At 42.5% G+C, this 16152-nt stretch overlaps 1 protein-coding gene and 1 pseudogene across 2 annotated transcripts in view; one reads left to right on the top strand and one right to left on the bottom strand.

The window, feature by feature from the left end:
• The window catches only part of LOC143535846 (protein WHAT'S THIS FACTOR 9, mitochondrial-like), a 69835-nt pseudogene that overhangs the window by 10154 nt on the left and 43529 nt on the right, over positions 1-16152 (bottom strand). The gene's annotated exons all lie outside the window — the stretch shown is intronic.
• Positions 14357-15292, top strand: LOC143535855 (uncharacterized). Its single transcript, XM_077029994.1, has 2 exons — positions 14357-14891; positions 14970-15292. The coding sequence occupies exons 1-2, from the start codon at positions 14357-14359 to the stop codon at positions 15290-15292; spliced, it is 858 nt and encodes a 285-aa protein (XP_076886109.1).

The raw sequence follows: 16152 nt of genomic DNA, 5'->3' as shown, positions 1-16152 counted from the left end.
CATACCATCCTCAGACGGATGGGCAAAGTGAACGGACTATTCAGACCCTGGAGGATATGTTGCGTGCATGCGTTTTAGATTTCGGAAAAAGTTGGGAACCCCACTTACCCTTGGTAGAGTTTTCGTATAATAACAGCTACCACGCAAGTATTAAGGCAGCGCCGTTTGAAGCGCTGTACGGACAGAAGTGTCGATCACCACTCTGCTGGGCAGAGGTGGGTGACAGCCAAATCACTGGTCCGGAACTGGTACTCGAAACCTCGGAAAAGATTGTTCAAATCCGAAATCGCATGGCAGCGGCACGAGATCGCCAAAAGAGTTACGCCGACAAGCGCCGAAAACCTCTCGAATTTCAAGTGAACGATCGGGTGTTACTCAAAGTCTCACCTTGGAAAGGTGTGGTTCGCTTTGGAAAGCGAAACAAACTCAACCCACGGTATGTTGGTCCGTACCGGATAACTGAGCGCATTGGTCCGGTGGCGTACCGACTGGACCTACCAACAGAACTCAGTGGCGTACACGATGTATTCCACTTATCAAATTTGAAGAAATGCCTATCTGATGAATCCCAAGTAGTCCCTTTGGAGGAACTACAAATTGATGAACAGTTACGTTTCATTGAAGAACCAGTCGAGGTTTTGGATTGGGAAACCAAAACGCTCAAACACAGCAAAATTCCAATCGTTAAGGTTCGTTGGAACTCGAGACGTGGACCGGAGTTCACGTGGGAACGCGAGGATCAAATGATGAAAAAGTATCCTCACCTTTTTGAAGGGCTAACCAAACACAGAAAACCGCGAAACTCGGCAAACCGTCAAACATCACCGGAGGTATGAATTAAATTTTGGGACGAAATTTCTTTCTACTAGGGGATGATATGACAAACTGAAAATTTTTTTTTTACTCTTTCAGACTCTCTTCACGACTTGACTCAAATTTTCGGGACGAAAATTCTTTAACATGGGAATGATGTGACAATCGTCAATTTCAGGTTAACTCCGTTAACTCAACTCCGTCAATTCAAACTTTAAGATCGTTAAATCTATAACGCACACTTCATTACATTTAAACTAGGGTTTAAATGACGCTTAACACTTACTACATGTGTAGTCTTTCGGGATTTGCACCGAAACGCAAACGAGTTGACGCAAACGATTGATAAATGAACGAAAAACGTCAAAACAATAATTATGTGATAATTATGTGTTAGATATATGTGTGTTACTTGATTATGTTATGTGGAATGTTAAACAAGAAACAAGAACCAATTAGTTAGGCTAGAGATGTAACACTTGGAAGTAGAGGGACTAGAGTGTAACTTGTATAATTATAAATATAACCTTAACTACAAACCCTAACTTATTTTCTTTTCTTTTCCCCCACACCACAAACCCTGATCGGCCCTCCCTTTGTTCTCCACGGCTGCCGTCCACAAGAACACACACATATACACATCAAATCAAGTGATTAATCCAAGAACTAGGTGCTAGGAAGGTATAATTGATCATCCTTTACCTTCTTGTTGTTTAATTTTGATGTTTAATGGGTTAAGTACAAACCCTAGGCAGCCGATTTTGTTCATGTATATGGTTAATATGATTGTTGTTATTTGGATAATGAATTGATAACTAGATTGATGTTGTTGCATGATTCATTGTTGTCTTTGATTTGAGTTAAAACACAAACCCTAATCTTGTATGTATGGTGTAATTGAGATGCATGGATAGTATTATTAGTGTCTAGCATGTTATATGATTTATTTGTGATCCATGGCTAGTGAAATTGTTAAGTTTTGATGTGAACAGAATCTGGGCAGAATGTGTATACGATGTTTAAATGACTGTAACGAAGTGTAAACTTGAAAATTGGTTGAGATTGTGGGCACTGCAGTAAACTAGGTTGAGTCTAGTTTCCATGAAGTATAAGTTTGTAATTTTTGGACAAGTAGAAGTGTACTTTTATTATTTTACAAAAACGTGGTGCAAAGCTGAGCTGTTAGACCTGCTGTTATGTTAAGTTGTAAATGTTATATCTCATGAACCACGAGGCCAATTGGGTTGGTTCCACTTCTGGAAGTTGACTCATTGAGTTAGGAACCAAACCCAAGTGGTCTTTGCATTTATTGGATTTTTCGTTTAACGGGAATTGCAAATAACATTCTGTTGCGCATGAATCTGACTGATATGAGTTTGCTGTAATGTTTAGGTCATTATAAGAAAAATATGTGGAATAAAAATAAGATAAAATATGTTCTGGAAACCTAAGATATGTATGCTTTTGTGGTGATTTTTGGTGAATTAATTGAGACGTTATGATCGGTGAAATAGTACAATCTTTCAAGTAGAAATTCTGTCATAATGAAACTAACTGCTGAGTTGTGTAAAAATGCATGAAATATGATAGTTTTTATATATTTGTTATGTTTTGACCAAAATACCCTTGCGGGGAATAGTTGCTAATTGATTGCCATGAATTGACCAAATTGCCCTTATGGGGAATAATGGTTAGTTAATTTTTGTTTGTTGACCAAAATGCCCTTACGGGGATAATTGCTAGTAAAGTATGTTATTAGTACGTGACACGAAAGTAATTGCTCACTCATGTATCGTATCACAATTGTACTTGTTTAAGTCACACACGATTCACAAACGAAACACGAAATCTGTTACGTGCATAGGTATTATGTGCCGAGTCTAGAGACTCGTTAAACGTACCGATACTTAGAAAATCTCTTTGTTATTTAGAACGCTAGAGAGTTTCTACGACGCGCATCACTTGGTGATCTATATCGGGATATTCTTCGCAAACAGTGAGTTTCACTTACCCCGCTCTTTGAACTGTTTTCAAACGTTTTTCACTTGGGGGAGATAACATACTCCGATAAACGCATTTTCTGAGATAAACGCATATTTAAGATTTTGTTATAAATTATATATCACTTGTAAAGGCTAAGCGGCAAACGTAACATTTGAAGTCCCACACATCGAACCGGTTAATATTTGGAATAGCGAGTCACTGTTGAGTAGTACTACTGGGTTTGACAAACCCCACCCGACGCTAAGCTCAACTGGAGGTTGAGTGGGTGTAATTTTGGCTAACACTTACCATGGTCTGGGTTGACCTGGTGACGGGCACTTGATAAACAGTCAGCTTCGGTCTCGAACCACTTAGCGATACTAGTTGTATAGATTAGCTACCTATCGATATATAATTTGACGTAACACTATCTGGTAATGCAAAACACTTAAACGCCGTAACGTGGTTACGCAACACTTAAACGCCGTAACGTGGTTACGCAACACTTAAACGCCGTAACGTGGTTACGCAACACTTAAACGCCGTAACGTGGTTACGCAACACTGAAACGCCGTAACGAGGTTACGCAAAACGCTAAACGATTTATCTTATATAACTTGTGAACTCACCAACCTTGTGTTGACACTTTTAGTATGTTATTCTCAGGTAGCCGAGGCGGGCGCGCGGTTTAGGAGCATGCATTAAATGAAAACACTTTTATTCTGCAAACTTATTTTTAACAGTTATCTTTGGTTTTAAGTCGTCCTGCGTGACGCAGCTTTTGAATTAAGGTTTTTACGCTTCCGCAATTAATTGCATTTAAACGTTTTTATGGTTTGATTATAACTGATGATTCCGATCCTGCCAGTTCACACCCTCTGACGGTAAAACTCCGTTAGTGGATTTTGAGGGTGTGACAGATTGGTATAAGAGCCATTGGTTATAGCGAACTAGAAGCTGCATGCATACTAGACTATAACCGCGACGACCCATTAGTTATAATGATACGCACTGCATAGGTTTGTGTAGTCTGGTAATCTTATCTCTTTATCTCTTTCACTCATACGCGCGCATACACGGCTTACCTGTAGGAATGTCGACGCCACCCTCATCATCATCCGATTCGATGACGCATGCTCACGGGAAGGAACCTCAGTTACCTACCGCCTCGCCACCCCGCGTAGTCCCGGAACTCGAAGCTCCCGCACCGAAGAGGTACTGCCTATCCGGAGGCATTTACGAAAACGACGTTAGCTGGGATTGGTACCCTAACATGATCAGACGTATGGTCTATCGCGAACAAGTTTCCCCGTTACCTCACCCGAACCACCCTGCTTATCCCAACACCCTACCACCCATAACCGAACCTGTAGAGCGAGTTCTCGCAGCTGTCGTTTCTTGTTTGGAGCGTGATGTGGGTTACATGCGCTACACGAGAGAGAACGTTTCCAGACTGTTTAAAGACGGAACCGAGACTAAGGAGGAGATTGCCCGCATGGCAGCGGCAATGAAAGAAATGCAAGAGGCCAGTGATCAACAGATGAAGGTTATGATGAAGATGCAAGCCGAGATGATAGACTTACAAGAGCAACTCCAAGAAGCAAGGACCCGAACTGAGATAGCGTTAGAGCGTTGCGATGTCTTACAAATGCAACTTGCTCAGAACGCAGCCGAGCCTGATTCGGAGCCTGAGGCCGAACCTGAAGAAGATCCCGAAGAGGAGCCTGAAGAAGATCCCGAGGAAGATCCCGAGGAGGAACCCGAAGAGGAACCGGAGGAAGAACCGGCTGAGCCAGAGGCACACTCAGAGGTGTCCCCATACGATGTGCAGATGTGCAAATTCTTGGATTGGAACTGGCTAACGCGATGAACTGGGAGGAGTTCAAGAACATGATGCGAGAGGAGTACTGTCCGAGAGAGGAGATGTCGAAGTTGGAGTCAGAATTTTGGTCGTTGAAGATAGTGGGTTCGGAAATCGAAGCCTACACTACTCGTTCGCACGAGTTGGCTGTGATGTGTCCGCGGATGGTGGATCCGCCGAGCAAGAGGATAGAAATGTACATTGATGGTTTAGCACCGCAAATTCAGGGCATGGTGACGTCTTCCAGACCAGCCACGATCCAACAAGCGATCCGTTTAGCTCACAAACTGACGGATCAGGCTGTGACCCAAGGTGCGTTACCACCTAGGGGTTCGACCACTAAAGCCCGTGACAACCCGAGTAATGACCACGTCAGCAACAGTAACAGCAACAGCAACCCGAACAGCGGGAAGAGAAAGTTTGACAACACCAGATCTTCATCCTCGAACCTCCCACCGCAACACAACTACCGTAAGCCCAAATTTACTCGGAGCTTTAACACTCAGAATCACAACAACAACACCAACCACAACGGTAGCGGGCAGGTTTCGAGCGGATATGCTGGGAAATATCCAAAGTGCAACAGGTGCAACTTTCATCATGTTGGCCAGTGTGACCGTGTCAAGTGTCAAAGATGCGGAAAGATAGGTCACCAAGCGAAAGAATGTAGAGGAGACCTTGCGGCAAAGGGTGCTCCTAAGCCACCGATGACAACTAAGGGATGCTTTGAATGTGGGCAGGAAGGTCATTTCCGGAAGGATTGCCCCAAGCTGAAACAGAATGACAATAACGGGGGTAATGGAAGTGGCAGTAATGGTGGAGGCAATGGCAAAGGAAGAGCGTTTGTGATTGGATCGGGTCAAGCCCGCAATGATCCGCATGTGGTGTCTGGTAAGTTCCCTGTAAACGATTGTTTTGCTTCTGTTTTATTTGACACTGGAGCTGATAGGAGTTTTGTGTCGAAAGCCTTTAGCCAACTTTTAGACCTTACTCCAACCCCGTTAGACGCTAAGTTTCCTGTCGAATTAGCTAACGGTAAAACTGTAGTAACAACTCATATACTTGCGGGATGTAAGTTGAAACTGTCAGGTCATGTCTTTGACATCGACCTTATTCCTTTTACGCTTAGTAGTTTCGATGTCGTTGTCGGCATGGACTGGTTATCCGAGAACCGAGCGGAGATTATATGCCATGATAAGATAGTCCATATTACCACCCCTTCCGGCGAGATCATTTCGGTCCGAGGCGAGAGAAGCGGCATGACCACCAGCGTCATTACCCTTATGAAGGCACAGAAGTATCTACGAAAGGGTCATCCGGCAATTTTGGCGCAGATTGTTGAGAAACCCGCGGAGGAGAAACGAATTGAAGACATACCGGTTGTGCGAGACTTTCCGGAAGTTTTCCCAGAGGATTTGCCCGGACTCCCTCCTATTCGTCAAGTCGAATTCCAAATCGAGTTGACACCCGGTGCAGCACCCATAGCACGAGCCCCGTATCGGCTCGCACCGGCGGAACTTCAGGAGTTGTCCACTCAGTTGCAAGATTTGTTGGATAAGGGTTTTATCCGACCTAGCTCATCGCCATGGGGAGCCCCTGTCTTGTTTGTCCGAAAGAAAGACGGGACTTTCCGAATGTGCATCGACTACCGGGAGTTGAACAAGGTGACGGTCAAGAACCGTTATCCTTTACCCCGAATTGATGATTTGTTTGACCAGCTTCAAGGATCGAGTTACTACTCGAAGATTGATCTACGATCCGGTTACCACCAGCTGAGAGTGCGCGAAGAAGATATCTCAAAGACGGCTTTCAGAACACGGTATGGTCACTACGAGTTTTCGGTTATGCCTTTTGGCCTAACCAACGCGCCAGCCGTATTTATGGATCTCATGAATCGAGTATGCAAGGCGTACCTCGACAAGTTCGTGATTGTTTTCATCGATGATATTCTCGTCTACTCCAAGAACGAGACTGACCACGAAGAGCACCTAAGGGTAATTCTGGAACTATTGAAGAAGGAACAACTGTATGCTAAACTCTCGAAATGTGAATTTTGGCTTCGCGAGGTTCACTTTTTAGGACATGTGATCAACGAGAATGGTATCCATGTCGATCCCGGTAAGGTAGAGGCCATCAAAAACTGGGAAGCACCTAAGACTCCGACTGAGGTGCGACAATTCCTAGGACTGGCTGGCTACTACCGGCGTTTCATCGAGGGATTTTCAAAAATTGCTCAACCCCTCACCGCTATGACCCACAAGGGCACTAAGTACAACTGGGGTGACGCGCAAGAATCCGCTTTTCAACTGTTGAAAACCAAGCTTTGTAGCGCCCCTATTTTAGCCCTCCCCGAGGGAACGGAAAATTTTGAGGTACACTGTGACGCATCTATACAAGGTCTCGGTTGTGTGCTGATGCAACTCGAGAAGGTTATAGCCTACGCCTCTCGACAACTACGGATTCACGAGAAGAACTACACGACCCATGATTTGGAACTCGGAGCTGTGGTGTTTGCTCTTAAGATATGGAGGCATTACTTGTACGGTACCAAGTTTACCATTTACACCGACCACAAGAGTCTCCAACATATCTACGATCAGAAGGAGCTGAACATGCGACAGCGTCGTTGGGTCGAGTTGCTTAAAGATTACGATTGTGCCATCAAGTACCACCCTGGAAAGGCCAATGTGGTGGCCGACGCCCTCAGCAGAAAAGAAACAGATAAACCCAGACGGGTGAGAGATTGCAACTCACGATTCATGCCAGCTTACCCGATCAGATTCGCGATGCGCAACTTGAAGCTTTGAAAGATGAAAATCTCCCATCGGAACTCATGCGGGGCATGAACAAGCAACTTGAAACCAGATCGGACGGGGTCCGATATTTTGAGAACCGGATTTGGGTTCCACGATACGGAGAGTTGAGAACTCTAGTGATGGACGAAGCTCATAAGTCCCGATATTCTATCCACCCTGGCTCAGATAAAATGTATCATGATTTAAAGGCACTTTACTGGTGGCCGAACATGAAAGCCGACATTGCCACCTACGTGAGCAAATGCTTGACTTGTGCCAGAGTCAAGATAGAATACCAGAAACCATCTGGTCTACTGCAACAACCGGAACTCCCAATGTGGAAATGGGAGCACATCTCAATGGACTTTATTACGGGTTTGCCTAAGACACCGACGGGATGCGATACCATCTGGGTGATCGTTGACCGGTTGACTAAATCGGCACGCTTCCTAGCAATTAAGGAAACGGACAAAATGGAAAGACTGACTCGCGTATACATGAAAGAAGTGGTGTCTAGACACGGAGTGCCTGTCTCGATCATTTCCGATCGAGATTCTCGTTTCACCTCGCACTTTTGGAAGTCGCTGCAAAGCGCACTGGGCACCCGTCTCGATATGAGTACAGCATACCATCCTCAGACGGATGGGCAAAGTGAACGGACTATTCAGACCCTGGAGGATATGTTGCGTGCATGCGTTTTAGATTTCGGAAAAAGTTGGGAACCCCACTTACCCTTGGTAGAGTTTTCGTATAATAACAGCTACCACGCAAGTATTAAGGCAGCGCCGTTTGAAGCGCTGTACGGACGGAAGTGTCGATCACCACTCTGCTGGGCAGAGGTGGGTGACAGCCAAATCACTGGTCCGGAACTGGTACTCGAAACCTCGGAAAAGATTGTTCAAATCCGAAATCGCATGGCAGCAGCACGAGATCGCCAAAAGAGTTACGCCGACAAGCGCCGAAAACCTCTCGAATTTCAAGTGAACGATCGGGTGTTACTCAAAGTCTCACCTTGGAAAGGTGTGGTTCGCTTTGGAAAGCGAAACAAACTCAACCCACGGTATGTTGGTCCGTACCGGATAACTGAGCGCATTGGTCCGGTGGCGTACCGACTGGACCTACCAACAGAACTCAGTGGCGTACACGATGTATTCCACGTATCAAATTTGAAGAAATACCTATCTGATGAATCCCTAGTAGTCCCTTTGGAGGAACTACAAATTGATGAACAGTTACGTTTCATTGAAGAACCAGTCGAGGTTTTGGATTGGGAAACCAAAACGCTCAAACACAGCAAAATTCCAATCGTTAAGGTTCGTTGGAACTCAAGACGTGGACCGGAGTTCACGTGGGAACGCGAGGATCAAATGATGAAAAAGTATCCTCACCTTTTTGAAGGGCTAACCAAACACAGAAAACCGCGAAACTCGGCAAACCGTCAAACATCACCGGAGGTATGAATTAAATTTTGGGACGAAATTTCTTTCTACTAGGGGATGATATGACAAACTGAAAATTTTTTTTTTACTCTTTCAGACTCTCATCACGACTTGACTCAAATTTTCGGGACGAAAATTCTTTAACATGGGAATGATGTGACAATCGTCAATTTCAGTTTAACTCCGTTAACTCAACTCCGTCAATTCAAACTTTAAGATCGTTAAATCTATAACGCACACTTCATTACATTTAAACTAGGGTTTAAATGACGCTTAACACTTACTACATGTGTAGTCTTTCGGGATTTGCACCGAAACGCAAACGAGTTGACGCAAACGATTGATAAATGAACGAAAAACGTCAAAACAATAATTATGTGATAATTATGTATTAGATATATGTGTGTTACTTGATTATGTTATGTGGAATGTTAAACAAGAAACAAGAACCAATTAGTTAGGCTAGAGATGTAACACTTGGAAGTAGAGGGACTAGAGTGTAACTTGTATAATTATAAATATAACCTTAACTACAAACCCTAACTTATTTTCTTTTCTTTTCCCCCACACCACAAACCCTGATCGGCCCTCCCTTTGTTCTCCACGGCTGCCGTCCACAAGAACACACACATATACACATCAAATCAAGTGATTAATCCAAGAACTAGGTGCTAGGAAGGTATAATTGATCATCCTTTACCTTCTTGTTGTTTAATTTTGATGTTTATTGGGTTAAGTACAAACCCTAGGCAGCCGATTTTGTTCATGTATATGGTTAATAGGATTGTTGTTATTTGGATAATGAATTGATAACTAGATTGATGTTGTTGCATGATTCATTGTTGTCTTTGATTTGAGTTAAAACACAAACCCTAATCTTGTATGTATGGTGTAATTGAGATGCATGGATAGTAGTATTAGTGTCTAGCATGTTATATGATTTATTTGTGATCCATGGCTAGTGAAATTGTTAAGTTTTGATGTGAACAGAATCTGGGCAGAATGTGTATACGATGTTTAAATGACTGTAACGAAGTGTAAACGTGAAAATTGGTTGAGATTGTGGGTACTGCAGTAAACTAGGTTGAGTCTAGTTTCCATGAAGTATAAGTTTGTAATTTTTGGACAAGTAGAAGTGTACTTTTATTATTTTACAAAAACGTGGTGCAAAGCTGAGCTGTTAGACCTGCTGTTAGGTTAAGTTGTAAATGTTATATCTCATGAACCACGAGGCCAATTGGGTTGGTTCCACTTCTGGAAGTTGACTCATTGAGTTAGGAACCAAACCCAAGTGGTCTTGTATTTATTGGATTTTTCGTTTAACGGGAATTGCAAATAACATTCTGTTGCGCATGAATCTGACTGATATGAGTTTGCTATAATGTTTTGGTCATTATAAGAAAAATATGTGGAATAAAAATAAGATAAAATATGTTCTGGAAACCTAAGATATGTATGCTTCTGTGGTGATTTTTGGTGAATTAATTGAGACGTTATGATCGGTGAAATAGTACAATCTTTCAAGTAGAAATTCTGTCATAATGAAACTAACTGCTGAGTTGTGTAAAAATGCATGAAATATGATAGTTTTTATATATTTGTTATGTTTTGACCAAAATACCCTTGCGGGGAATAGTTGCTAATTGATTGCCATGAATTGACCAAATTGCCCTTATGGGGAATAATGGTTAGTTAATTTTTGTTTGTTGACCAAAATGCCCTTACGGGGATAATTGCTAGTAAAGTATGTTATTAGTACGTGACACGAAAGTAATTGCTCACTCATGTATCGTATCACAATTGTACTTGTTTAAGTCACACACGATTCACAAACGAAACACGAAATCTGTTACGTGCATAGGTATTATGTGCCGAGTCTAGAGACTCGTTAAACGTACCGATACTTAGAAAATCTCTTTGTTATTTAGAACGCTAGAGAGTTTCTATGACGCGCATCACTTGGTGATCTATATCGGGATATTCTTCGCAAACAGTGAGTTTCACTTACCCCGCTCTTTGAACTGTTTTCAAACGTTTTTCACTTGGGGGAGATAACATACTCCGATAAACGCATTTTCTGAGATAAACGCATATTTAAGATTTTGTTATAAATTATATATCACTTGTAAAGGCTAAGCGGCAAACGTAACATTTGAAGTCCCACACATCGAACCGGTTAATATTTGGAATAGCGAGTCACTGTTGAGTAGTACTACTGGGTTTGACAAACCCCACCCGACGCTAAGCTCAACTGGAGGTTGAGTGGGTGTAATTTTGGCTAAAACTTACCATGGTCTGGGTTGACCTGGTGACGGGCACTTGATAAACAGTCAGCTTCGGTCTCGAACCACTTAGCGATACTTGTTGTATAGATTAGCTACCTATCGATATATAATTTGACGTAACACTATCTGGTATTGCAAAACACTTAAACGCCGTAACGTGGTTACGCAACACTTAAACGCCGTAACGTGGTTACGCAACACTTAAACGCCGTAACGTGGTTACGCAACACTTAAACGCCGTAACGTGGTTACGCAACACTGAAACGCCGTAACGAGATTACGCAAAACGCTAAACGATTTATCTTATATAACTTGTGAACTCACCAACCTTGTGTTGACACTTTTAGTATGTTATTCTCAGGTAGCCGAGGCGGGCGCGCGGTTTAGGAGCATGCATTAAATGAAAACACTTTTATTCTGCAAACTTATTTTTAACAGTTATCTTTGGTTTTAAGTCGTCCTGCGTGACGCAGCTTTTGAATTAAGGTTTTTACGCTTCCGCAATTAGTTGCATTTAAACGTTTTTTTGGTTTGATTATAACTGATGATTCCGATCCTGCCAGTTCACACCCTCTGACGGTAAAACTCCGTTAGTGGATTTTGAGGGTACTTTAGGATTGTGTTTGTATGGGTCTATATAAACCCTGTAGTTCTGTTTGTTTTCTATGTGTATCTTGGTTTTCGTGAGTCTTATTAATAATACCAGAAAAGCTCCTTGAGCACAAATCGTGAGTTGGTATTTTGTTTGGGTGTGTTCGATTGTAGTTCTTGATTTCAACTTGTAAATCGTAACAAGTGGTATCAGAGCCAACCACCGATTCGTATCTGATTCTTTGATCGAAGTCCAGCCCGTGTGATTCGTTCTACGATTGATTGCTTGTTTAAGCGATTGATTTGGCTGTAGGTTAAAGAATCGTTCGGTGAAGAAAAGCCTAAGCAAAACCCGTTAGTCATGGCATAATTTCAAGGGCTCGGTGCGGTGAAGAAGTTGAACAACTTGAACTATAATACATGGTCTATGTAACACCCCGACCAAAGGCGGATTATACATCGGGGCGCCACATATTGTTTCATTACTCGTGACACTATTGGGTGTCAATATTTAATAGATATATTCATTCGCGCACGCGCAGCGTAAACACAAGATAACATAAATCAACATAAATCAAAATATTATAAAACAAAATATTCGAACAATAATAACTTGTCTTGTTACATTTTAATCTAGGTCCAAAAGTAAAAACGTCATACGTGTCCACAAGCTCCAAATATAGCTACAGCAAACCTGAACATGTGTTAAAATAAAACGTCAAACACTTGCGTGTTGGTGAGAAATCAAGTTTAATACAATACATAGATAACAATAAATCTGCGCGCAACACGTGTATGTCTGGTGTTTAACAAGGGTGTAATCAGATTGTGATCAAGCCTAAATAGATCATAGTTCATAGCTCAATCCGTGCTCCCAAATGAGCACAAAAACGAGAAAACATCTGTGCAAGTGTAAAACAAAGAAAACCGTAAACGATAGGTCTCCCGTGTTCATCCAATGGATCCATGAAAACTTCGGAATAGGCCGAACAAAGCGGTTAATGATACACACATACAAATAAGCAGCCAAGTAAACGTCCTCAACACATGGGATACTGCGCGACTAAAGTTCATAAACAAATTTAAGACTCTAAGTTTGTACGAACACATGAACATCCCAAAACATTAAAATAAAAAGGGATTAGGTACGAGATTACTCACTTGATAAACGATGCGGTGAAAGATAAAGCAAGAACCAATTTTAAACAAGCACAAGTTAACCTATAGATAAGATTATTGTTTTAATGGTTTGATTTAAGTCTAGATTATAAGTTAGCATAATTAATAAGTAACTTAAACAAATTATTATATATTATATATATATTACCGGAAAAGCAGGGCAGAACAGGATAGAAAGCGAAGGCAAGGAGAAAGGAGACGGCAAAGGATCAACGGCAGAGAGCAAGGAAGAGGAAGATAATAAGTGTTTGTGTGTGATGTGTTAGAAAGAAAATAACATTATTATTTATAGGGAAACCCTAGGGAACACAAAATCCCTAGAAAAAGGGGAAAAGATCTCCAAAAAGCAAAAGATTCCAAAAGCAAAAGATATCAAAAGATATGGCAGCTGCAGGGGGCAAGGAAAAGCTGACAGGGAACAGTAAAAGCATGGGCGGGTCAGATAAAGGTACTGGTCAAGCATGGAAAAGCAGATCTCAAAAGATAATGTCAGTCACTTTTTCTGTCAACCAATGGGGTTGGTGCGCATGCTGCGCCGAAAGTAACTTTTCAGACATAAGATAGGTCAGGTCAACAGCACAAAAGATAAGACATCTCAAAAGTAAACGGCTGGATTAAACAGAAGAAAAGACTCAAGACATAGCGCGAGAAAGCATCGAGCGCACGCGCGAGGGCGAAGGCAGACAGAGAAAAGTCCACAGCGCGCCGCGGGAAGAACTAAAATCCTTAGCGCGTCGCGGGAAGAACTACCATTCTTAGCGCGCTGCGAGAAGAACCACAATTCTTAGCGCGTCGCGGGAAGAACTTCCGTTCTTAGCGCGCTGCGAGAAGATCTACAATTCTTAGCGCGTCGCGGGAAGAACTACCGTTCTTAGCGCGCTGCGAGAAGAACTACAATTCTTAGCGCGCTGCGAGAACAGTTCGCCTCGCGTATCGCAAGAACAACTGGTCTTCGCGCAGGCTTCCTTGTAAGGAGTCTGGCGCGTGGAGCTGCGCAGACAACCTTAGGCGGGAAGAAACAAAGGACAAGCGAAGAGTTAAGAGAAAAAGGAGGTTCAAGGCGTAAGGGCGGAACGGCGACAAGAGGGAAAAGAAGGCGGGAAGAGAGAAGAAGAGGGACGGGACGGAGGAAAGGAAAAGAGAGGAAGAGGCGGGAAGGAAAATATATTATTATTATTAAAAATAAAGTATAAGTAAAAATAAATATTAAATCATAAAAGAAAGAGATCGGATCGGAGAAACGGGTACCTGGGTCGGGTCGGATCGGGTCAGATGTCACAGTCTACCTGTATGAGTTCGTTTCTACAAGGTTCGGATCTATGGGAGGTTATCAACGATGCAAGCACGGAGGAACTAAGAATTGTTACTAACGGAGCGATTCACAAGTGGAGAGTTAAAGTCGGATGAGCGATGTTCATCCTAAAGACGACAGTGGAGGATGAACTGTTAGATCATATCCGAGATCTTGCAACACCAAAGTTAGCCTGGGACGCGTTGGCTGCTTTGTTCTCTAAGAGAAACGATGCCAAACTTCAATTGTTGGAAAACGAACTCTTATTTGTAAGTCAGAAAAAACAATCAATCCCGCAGTATTTTCACAGGGTGAAGTCGTTGTGTAGGGAGATTGGAGAATTAGACCGCGAGGCTCGTATTGGTGACGTAATAATGAAGCGGATTATTGTTCACGGTTTGAAACCTGTATTTCGAAGCTATGTCGCCGCCATCGAAGGTTGGCCCGTTCAACCATCCCTGGTTGATTTCGAGAATTTGTTAGCTGCACAAGAATCACTCGCTACTCAGATGGCTGGGTTATCTGTTATTGATCAAGTGAGGAAGGAGGACTCGGCCTTGTACGTTAACCGTGGCAAAGGAAAATTTAGAACAAACAAAAATTATAAAGATCAAACTGATCGAAAGAAAAAACAGTGGCAGCATAAACCTGAAGGTAAGGGTTCTTAAACAAGTGACAGAAAGAACCAAAACAAAAAATTTCCATATCCGTGCTATAATTGTGGCTTGCGAGGTCATATGTCTAAGAATTGTCCTTCTAAGAAACCCGAAGAAGGGAATGCAGCAACAACCGAGAGTGAAGAACCATGGGATGTCGAGGCGAATATGGCACAAATTCAAGAGGTACCGGTTCTTACGGTTACAACCGAGCCAAAGTCAAACCGGTTGGAAGAATGGATTATTGATTCGGGATGCTCAAATCATCTAACCGGAGAGAAAAAAAAGTTAAGTAAGTGCAAGAAGTATATCGGAGATAACGTGGTGGTTATTGCGGATAACTCGAGGCATCAAATTGCTAATATAGGAGAGGTTCACTTTCTAGCCGATGGTAATTGAAAGGAGTTCGTGATGCAAGATGTTTTCCACGTTCTGGGAATGAAGACGAATCTATTCTCCGTACCACAAATAACCTTGATGGGTAACTACGTTATGTTCGGATCAGATAACGTGTTGATTTTTGATAAATTTGAAACTCCTTCTATTCCTACATTGCAAGGAAATTGAACTGACATTGTTTATGTTTTATCCGCTGAATCCCCATATGTTGACAAAACAAGTGGATGTCAAACTGCGGATTTATGGCACGCCAGGTTAAGCCACGTTGGGTTCGACAAACTAGAATTGATGGTGAAAAAAGAGTTGGTCGAAGGCTTACCGAAGTTCGAAGTAAAGAAAGAATCGGTGTCTGCCGTGTGTCAGTTTGGAAAAGCCCACGAGCAACCATATGAAAGCTCAAATTATAAAGCTAAGGAACCGTTAGAATTAATTCACTCGGACGTGTTCGGTCCCGTGAAACAGCCCTCTATAAAAAGTCTCAAGTTCATGGTTACATTCATAGATGACTTCTCTAGATACGTGTGGGTGGATTTTATGAAGGAAAAATCTGAAGTATACGAGAAGTTTTAGTTATTCAAGGAAGAGGCCGAGAGGCTAACGAAGTGCACGGTTCAAAACTTGCGATCGGATAACGGTGGGGAGTATTTGTCGTTTGTTTTTGACAAATACTTAAAGAGAAAATAAAATCCGAAGGCAACTAACGTGCCCGAACACGCCACGACAGAACGGCATGTCCTAAAGGAAGAACCGACATCTAGGCGAAACATGTAGAAGCGTTGTACATGCTACAAATGTTCCTGGTCGTTTTTGGGCTATAGCAATGCGTATGGCGGCGTATGTTATAAATCGGTTACCACAAC

Source organism: Bidens hawaiensis, unplaced genomic scaffold (genome assembly GCF_021521415.1).
Source record: "Bidens hawaiensis isolate Kalapana, Puna unplaced genomic scaffold, B.hawaiensis_p1.1 tig00010668_1, whole genome shotgun sequence".
Taxonomy (NCBI): Eukaryota; Viridiplantae; Streptophyta; class Magnoliopsida; order Asterales; family Asteraceae; genus Bidens; species Bidens hawaiensis.
This window is presented reverse-complemented; position numbering and strand designations above follow the sequence as displayed.